The 9,123-nt window shown below is 40.3% G+C and overlaps 1 protein-coding gene across 1 annotated transcript in view; it reads right to left on the bottom strand.

Moving 5' to 3' along the window:
• UQCRC2 (ubiquinol-cytochrome c reductase core protein 2) overlaps positions 1-9,118 on the bottom strand; it is a 35,390-nt gene extending 26,272 nt beyond the window's left edge. Inside the window, exons 1-7 of the mRNA XM_007466283.1 lie at positions 9,007-9,118; positions 5,815-5,898; positions 5,568-5,717; positions 4,551-4,615; positions 3,157-3,213; positions 2,813-2,937; positions 743-840 (exon numbers count right to left, since the gene is read on the bottom strand). Of these exons, the coding sequence (XP_007466345.1) occupies positions 743-840; positions 2,813-2,937; positions 3,157-3,213; positions 4,551-4,615; positions 5,568-5,717; positions 5,815-5,898; positions 9,007-9,039 (612 nt within the window). The 5' untranslated portion in view covers positions 9,040-9,118. The remainder of the gene's footprint in view (positions 1-742; positions 841-2,812; positions 2,938-3,156; positions 3,214-4,550; positions 4,616-5,567; positions 5,718-5,814; positions 5,899-9,006) is intronic.
• Between the last annotated feature and the right edge of the window lie 5 nt (positions 9,119-9,123).

The raw sequence follows: 9,123 nt of genomic DNA, 5'->3' as shown, positions 1-9,123 counted from the left end.
AAAAAACTACATGAGGTATCACCTCACACCAGTTAGAACAGGCATCATCAGAAAATCTACAAACAACAAATGCTGGAGAGGGTATGGAGAAAAGGGAACCCTCTTGCACTGTTGGTGGGAATGTAAACTGATACAGCCACTATGGAGAACAGTATGGAGGTTCCTTAAAAAACTAAAAACAGAATTACCATATGATCCAGCAATCCCACTACTGGGCATATACCCAGAGAAAACCACAATTCAAAAAGAAACATGTTCACTGCAGCACTATTTACAATTGCCAGGTCATGGAAGCAACCTAAATGCCCATCGACAGAAGAATGGATAAAGAAGTTGTGGTACATATATACAATGGAATATTACTCAGCCATAAAAAGGAATGACACTGGGTCATTTGTTGAGACGTGGATGGATCTAGAGACTGTCATACAGAGTGAAATAAGTCAGAAAGAGAAAAACAAATATCACATATTAATGCATATATGTGGAACCTAGAAAAATGGTAGATGAACCAGTTTGCAGGGCAGAAATTGAGACACAGATGTAGAGAACTAACGTATGGACACCAAGGGGGGAAGCCGCGGTGGGGTGGTGGTGGTGGTGAGCTGAATTGGGCGATTGGGATTGACATGTATACACTGATATGTATAAAACTGATGACTAATAAGAACCTGCTGTATAAAAAAATAAATTAAATTAAATTTAAAAATTAAAAAAAAAATGTAATGTGTTTTATCAGTACCTCATCTGGTGTCACTTTTCCAATCCTATAATCAGGACAATATAAGGAATTAGCCAAGGTATTTCGGTAAGCTGCAGCATGCAAATTTTCAATGACGTCTGTAAAATAAGTAAGGAAGCAGTTACAGAAGTGTGATTTAAATAAAGACAACATGACGTTTAGAGCCTAGAAAGCAACTAAACTACACAACTTTGGTCATCGAATTCAAGTATTAAGAGGACTGCAAAAATAATTTCATTTAACCTCTAACAACTGTTAAAATTCTGCCACTCGAATGTGCTGAGAAAAATAAGAGTTTCTATGATAGCAGCTTCTAAATGTCAGAGTCCACCTAAACTCTTCTCTAACTTTAATTGACCTGGTATCATCTGGAAACCATATATGGGTTTTAGATTCAGAAGTCTTAATCTAATTACAGTTCTGCCACTGATTTGCCATGTGACCTTGATTAAGTCATCTAATCTGAATTTTGCTTACTTCTAGGTTCCCTCTCGAGGTCACAAGGGAGTCGTCAGGGTAAGAGGAGATATGAAAGTATCAGTGTTAGGTCATATTACTAGCTTACAGGGGTCAAATGCTACTGCCAAACTGTACACCTCCCTGGCACTGTTCCTACTTTCCTGGTTCAGTGCCTTTGCTTGAGGTATGTCTCTTTTATTTGCTTATTATTTGGGTGTCCCTCCATGCCAGGCACTGTGCTGGAAACACAGAGACCAGTAAGACACATGTATGCCCTCAAAATGTTGAGGGGGAAAAACTGTAAAATAAATTATTATGGGTGTGATGTTAGTAGTATATCAAAAGTGCAGCGGGGGCACTAGGGAAGGGCAGTGGGAACTGGAAAGGAGTAATAAAAGTAAAATCTGGGATGAGTCTTACAGAATGAGTAGGTGTTTCCCAGGTGAATGATCTGGGAACAGCATTTGAGGCAGAGGACACAGACAAAGGCATAAAGTATGACAACAGTCTGATTCAAAGGGGAATTGCAGCTAGGAGGGAAAGAGAGCAAGAAACAAGGGAGGGAGGCAGGGGCCAGATCATTAGGGTTACCATATATGCTAAGTTAAAGAGTTTGCCTTTAAAGGATTTTCACTGGATTTTCATGTCAGAAGGATCACTGTAATGGCAATGTAAAATGTACATTGCCATTGGTGGAAGATGTACACCTGGGGGCAGAGACACAAGCCAGGAGACTGCAATAACTGTCCAGGCAGAAAGGATAAGGGCTGGAGCCTCACTGCTACCAGTGGGGAAGAAAGCTACTCTGGACACTGAAATCATCTTTTGTACAATTTTACCATTCTATCTATTTCTTTGGTAGACGTCTGGAGTAACAAAGTTATCTCCGTGAAATAATATGAGCTAACAGGAACCAAGCACTCATTATGTTCCAGACACTTGACAGGAGACCCTCTCTTGACAGGCCTGCATCTGAGAAGTCCATCCCGTTCTCAGCCCCTACAGCTGGTCACCTGCTTACACCTCAGTGGTCTACCTGCACACTTCCGCTCCTACCAGAAGCGCTATGACTTCTGAGAATCAGCGGCGCTTTTTTATAAAGATTTGTTTTGCCAGATGTGCTTGTCAAGATTAGATAACTAAACGTTATATAAACACAAATATGAATACAAAAAAGTTTTTTTTTTTTAATTAAGTTGATTACTTTGGAAAGACACAATAAAAGTGAGTTGGCTAAACAATAATAGCAGCAACAGCAACAATAAACTGCTGCCAGATTTAGTGTAAGCAAAACAATCACTGAAAAAACACCAGGGGTGGGGTGGGGTGGGCAGCAGGGTGGATGGGTGGGGAGATGGGGGGAGGGGGACGACAAAGGCAAAAGGCCTAGGATTCTATAGTCAATTTACTTGCTATCAAAGATGAAAAATAACAATACAAATGTTTAGAAATGAACAATATGTTTTAAAAAGTGGACAAATTTTTGGAGAGGGTATTTTCAAACCCAAGGAGAAAAAGAATTTCTATAGCAATTTTATTCTTCTACAAATTGACTTTCTCAAAAAGCCAGTATCTTAGAAACGACGGAATACAATCTGAAAGTGTACTTACGAGCCTGTGGATTCTGAAAAGCCACAGCTTTGTCAATCCTTAGCTGAGACTGAAGGGCAGCTACCTCCCAGCGACGAAATTCTGGTGCTGTGGTGACATTGAGCAGGAACTCCATTAGAATATCACTACAGAAGACAAGAAGATAAGGGTTACCAGTCAAAAATTTAAAACCAACATCCATTCTACATAACTGTATTGCTCTCATTATTAAACTTTAGGCAGTTTGTGAATAATAATCAGAAACCAACATCAGAGGTCATAATGCCACATTAAAAAAAAGACTACAACTGAGCAACTTAGTATTTCTTTAAAAGCAGATGTTCTAAACACACAAAGGTACTTACACATCATCCCGCAGGCATTCCACAGTATAAGCCATGTTTTCCCTTGTTGAAATCACACTGAGTCAAAAATAAATTACAGTGAATTATCTAAATCAGAAGAACAAGCTTTCCCTTATATCTTCGTTAAGTCAACAAATTCTTTTGGAAAAAATTATTTTTAAGTACATAAAGTATAAATAATAGTATAACAAAAATACACTCAACTAAATTTTAAAAATATTTTAAAAATCTTAAGAAAACCGCAAATATTTCAACCTTAAAAAAAAAGAAGAAAATCCTGACATGTTACACGTGTATAAACCTTGAAGACATTTTGCTAAGTGATGTCAGTCAGTCATGAAAAGACAATAAATACTGTATGATTCCACTGATAAGAGGTACCTAGAGTAGTCAAAAATCACAGAAAGAGAACACAGAATGGTGGTTGCCTGGGGCCGGGGGAAGAGGGGGATGGGGAGTTAGTGTTTAATAGCTACAGAGTTTCAGTTGGGGAAGATGAAAACATTCTGGACATGGGTGGTGGTCATGGCTGCTTAATGACACTTATTGCCATAGAACTTATACAATAGAAGATGGTAAATTTTACGTTAAGTATATTTTACCACAACTTAAAAAAAAAGGGCAACTTTAAAGTTGAAGGTCTCTTTGTACCATTCCCAGGCTAACTCTCACACTTTCTCCCACTCTAGAGACAAACATAATCATAGGCATTACATATTGTTTTGTTAAAAACCTCATACCTTAAAAAAATCTTGAAACTTGTTTTTCCACAAAACATTTTGTTTTAAAGCCTGCTATGTTGAAACAGACTGAGTTCATTCTTAACTGCTGTGTAGTAGTCCCAGCATATTACTATATCATACTTCACTTATCCATGTCTTTAAAGATAGGCATTAGATTGTTTCCGATCTCAATAACGATAAAGAATCCCTTTGTGCACGTCGATTAAAAATGGTTAGGTTGTAGAATATGCTCATTTTCAACATTAATAGATAGTCCTTGATTCTTTCCTATGTAGATGTATCAATTTATACTCCCACCAGCAGTATAAAATGGTATCACACTGTTGATTATAAGTAAATATCATTGTTTCTGGCTTCCTCTTCTGGGAACAGCCTGTTCCTCTCCTCTGTCTGTCCATTTACTCTTTGGTTGTTTTTTCCTAATTTGTAGTTCTTTATTTTTCCAAATAATCCTCTCCATGTTACATATGTTGCAAATATCTATTCCTAGTTACTTAAATTTTTACTTTAAGGCATAAAGATGTTTTACATTTTATGCAGTCAAATTCATCAGTCTTGATAACAACCACCTTGATAACAGAGAAAAAGCTCCTTTACAATTGATTATCTTCTGGTGTTTTCACTATTTCCGATTATTTATTTTTAACAAACCTTAATTCGCCACCAACTGCTTCAATTCCACGGGTTATCTTGAAAGATGAAGCTCCTTTTGTAGTCTTAGAAATGAAAAAACAATTGTTTTTAGTAGTTTTTTAATGCTAAGCTTGCCAAACATCACTTTATGTCAAAGCCTAATTGTCATTAAATTCAAAAGGAACGCTAACCGAATAGTGAATGAATCCTTTTTAGTTTAAGAATTATAAAACAAAGTTGACCAAAAAGCACAAGTATAGATTTTTATACAAAGTACATTTAGGTAAAAATTCCATTATCAAATAAATCTTACTGGATTCATCCATTTATTCTGAAAGAGATTTGCATATGAGAAAGAGTAATTTTCTTTCCGTTTCTGGCACTTCTTTTTTAAAATTAAAAATTTTGTTTTTTACTGATTTCTTATGCTCTAGCACTAACATTCGGTTGGATACTAATTTAATGCTTCTCTATGGTAAATATCCTGTGGTTTTTCATGATGTATTAGGGGACTGTACTGGGTTGAAAGTGTCCCCCAAATTCATGTCCACCCAGAACCTGCAAATGTGACCTTATTTGGAAATAGCCTTTGCAGATATAAATATTTAAAATGAGGTCATGCTGGATTAGAGTGGGCCCTAAATCTAATATGACCGGAAACATTCAATAAGAGGGATATTTGGACACAGACACACAGAGGGGGCCGTGTGAGAACAGGGGCAGATATTGGAATGATGTAGCTGCAAGCCAAGGAATGCCAAGGATTGCTAGCAACCACCAGAAGCTAGGAGAGACAAGGCAAGATTCTTCCTAGAGCCTTTAGAGGGAGCACGGCTCTACTGACACCTTGACTTTGACTTCTAGCCTCTAGAACTGTGAGAGGATAAATTCCTGTTGTTTAAGCCACTCCGTTTGCAGTAATTTGTTATGGCAGCTCCAGGAAACTAGTATAGGGATGTTGCTTTTAGTTTTTCTTTTCTGTAGGACCAAGGTGCCACAGATTTCTAAACATATTGAGGTAGTAAAGATGCTTACCAAACTGGATGCAAGACGAAGCAAATGAGAGGTTCCTAAATTGTTGGAGTCCTCATATCTGCTGCCTGCTTTAATGAACAAACCAATTCTTGATGCAGGAGCATAGTTTTCGAGAGAAGCAATCACTAAACCATTTGGTAATTTGGTAAACTGTATTTAAAATAAAGTAGGGATGTGATTAATGTCTTTACATTACCAAGGACAGTAAGGCACATATGTGTCCAGTGAGCAACTCAGTGGGACTAACCTCAAGGTCCTGAGGATGTAGAGGCACTCCTGCAGGGGCAGTTGTGGCTTTAGCTTTGGGAGCAACTTTGAGGGAATAAAATCTCTAAACACAAAAAAGAAAGGTTACCACATTTCTCAAAAGAATAGTGCATTGTATCCAAGTAGGCCCAAGCAATAGAGGGTGTTCAGTGGTAAAAAAAACTCCATGGGGGGATTTAGCTGATTAACTTTACTATGAAATTACTACCCACCAGTTTACCCATGCCACTCTTAAATCTCTAGTTATTTGTGATTTGTAGAGCCTGAAGGAATACTGAGTTGAACATGTTCATTTTGTACTATGTAAAGAATTACTGTATTTTCTTTTACCTTTTAACTATCTTATTAAAACTTCAAGTGGTCCTTTCTAGCTCTAATGCTTTGGAATTTTTTGAAAAAGTGTGGAATAGCCACATTCATACCCTTTTATAGATTTCAGCATTATTGTTTCCCTTATCTGCCCAAGCGTCTCATCTTTTTAGTCTACTTTCCAATATGAATTCATTTCCTTCATCAGTTTAGTAATCTTTAAAAAAGACAAAGTATATCAAAGAAAACTTCCTCCAGCCCCCGATATTTCCCACAGTATCTTCACTCTCTTCTGTGCTACATTAAGACTACACAACCAAAGGTTTTATCTTCTTTGACTAATATACCCTGAGATTAACAATAGCTTCATCCATAGTAGATTCTCAGTATATATAATATGCAGCCACTGGAAAGGTAAAGGCGTCCTCTTAAATGTCATATAATGGATCAAAAATGCATAACTTTATTCAGTTTTTTTTTTGGCAAATGATATACAATGCCACAGAATTCATTTTGATTATGTCTAAGGATCTTAAGGTTACTAGTGGAGATGTTGAGAGTTAATCTTTGGTACTCCCAGGATCAAATGAACATGCTGCTAGAGTTTCCCAAGGACCCTCCTCAGAGGCTGCAATGCCTCTACTCCGTGTTGTCCAGGACGGTTGTTTGTTGTGCATTCAGCATCAGCGCTATACTATTGATAAGCTGGTTCCTAGTTTTCATTTGCTGTTAGTGCATTCAAATTATAAATTCCAATTAGCTTTGCTTTATCATCATCAATTTCATTTCCTGGGTGTGGTACAGTTAACCCTACTATTGATTCTACCTTTTGATTTTCCAGGAAGTAAAAAAACTGCTGTGGGCACAGCAGTTCAAATAATCCATAGTTCTATTGCTAAGGTACATTTAGGTGCTCTCCGCTCAAATGTGCCTGAACAGTGATACTTTGTTGGTTAGGTACTTCCTATAATTTGTCCCATTCAAATCTGTTGCAAAATATTATCCTAGTAATTGTCCATACAACTACTATTTTGTTTAAATAACAAAAGATGTATAAATTTATTCTTATGTAAAATAAGTGTTATAAGTAGAAACAATTGCTTTCAAGCTTATTGCAATTTGTTTACATTGGTCCTCTTCAACTCTGTTATCTTTTTTTTTTTTTTTTTTTTTTAAAGAAGATGTTGGGGGTAGTAGTTTATTAATTAATTAATTAATTTTTGCTGTGTTGGGTCTTCGTTTCTGTGCGAGGGCTTTCTCTAGTTGTGGCAAGCGGGGGCCAGTCTTCATCGCGGTGCGCGTGCCTCTCAGTATCGCGGCCTTTCGTTGCGGAGCACAGGCTCCAGACGCGCAGGCTCAGTAGTTGTGGCTCACGGGCCTAGTTGCTCCGTGGCATGTGGGATCCTCCCAGACCAGGGCACGAACCCGTGTCCCCTGCATTAGCAGGCAGATTCTCAACCACTGCGCCACCAGGGAAGCCCCAACTCTGTTATCTTTGAGTTCTTTTTTCTACTGGAAGGTGGGGATGGATGCAATGGAGGAAGAGCTTTTGGGGCCTTTTGCCAGTCTAACCGGGCTTCTCTCTAAGGGTTATTAATCACTGGTTTGTCTAGGGGTGCTAAGAAGGGTAAGAGAATTACAGCCTAAATTACAGCTATTTGTATAATTCATATTTTAGCTATTTAAACATTAAGCACAGGGAAACTCCATTCCCCGGTCTTCTGCACCTCCTTCTAGAAGGTTACTAGGTTACTCAGTAACCCAGGTACTCTTGGCACTTTGGGCTGGAAAATTCTTTATTGTGGGTGGCTTTGTGCACCGTAGGTTGTTCAGCAGTAGTACTCCCCCCCAGGTTGTTACAACCAAAAACGTCTCTAGATACATTGCCAACTGTCCCCTGGGGGGCAAAACTGGCCTCGCTGAACTTTTTTTTTTTTTTGCGGTACGCGGGCCTCTCACTGCTGTGGCCTCTCCCGCTGCGGAGCACAGGCTCCGGACGCGCAGGCTCAGCGGCCATGGCTCACGGGCCCAGCCGCTCCGCGGCATGTGGGATCTTCCCGGACCGGGGCACGAACCCGCGTCCCCTGCATCGGCAGGCGGACTCCCAACCACTGCGCCACCAGGGAAGCCCCTCGCTGAACTTTTTTAATCTCGGATACTGAGACTGTCCCCCCTTGACAACCACCGGTTCACACTGATATAACACTGACCCTAGCGGAGTTTTCCCCAAGCGACAGCTGTGTTTCACTCGGGCTTGAAGGAGGAGCCTTAAGAAACTCTAGAGGGCACGCCAAGAAACCCTCCTGGATAAACTCTAACAAGAGATCAAGAAAAGCACACTTTATACAGCCAGGACACCACAGTGACAATCAAGTTCCAAGCACAGGGAAAAAAAGCTATAAAGGTATTAACTCATTTCTTCCTTATGATTTTACTCATAAGCCCACTTAACCGTTGGGGAAGCTGATGCTCCGTGATACGCCAAGAAGAGGCCGCAGTTGATAGGTTAGGGATGGGGGACTAGGTCTACGCCGGCCTCCTGCGGCCCAGATCTCGCGGTCTCCTGCACACCAAGTGCAGCAGTGACCTTCAAAGGTGTCTGCACCCGAGTCGCTTCACCTCCGCTCTTAAGCCCTCCCCCTCTCTTCAGGTTTTCCGGCATTAAGTCTCCTCTGCTCAGAGCACAAGCTGGCCTTCCAACGCCCTATCCACCCAGCCTGCAGCCCACTTGGCCGGCAGGATTCACCTGAAGGGCAGAACAAAACCCAAGGCCCCGGAACCCCAAACCAGGCACCTCCGGTCCTTATGACCTTGCTGACAGTCTGCTCCCCCACCCTCCCCCAAGCCCGCCAGCTGTACTCACCGAGAGGGACCCAGCTCTGGCTATTAGCTTCATGGCTCAAGATAGCTCTGAGCCGCGGTCACAGCCGCCTTAGAGTAAAGCAAGATGGCAGCGGACGGCGGGAGCGGCCCAGACTGC

The sequence above is a fragment of the Lipotes vexillifer genome, unplaced genomic scaffold, assembly GCF_000442215.2.
Source record: "Lipotes vexillifer unplaced genomic scaffold, Lipotes_vexillifer_v1.1 scaffold783, whole genome shotgun sequence".
NCBI lineage: Eukaryota > Metazoa > Chordata > Mammalia > Artiodactyla > Lipotidae > Lipotes > Lipotes vexillifer.
Note: the sequence above shows the minus strand (reverse complement) of the source record. Positions and strands in the feature narration are given on the sequence as shown.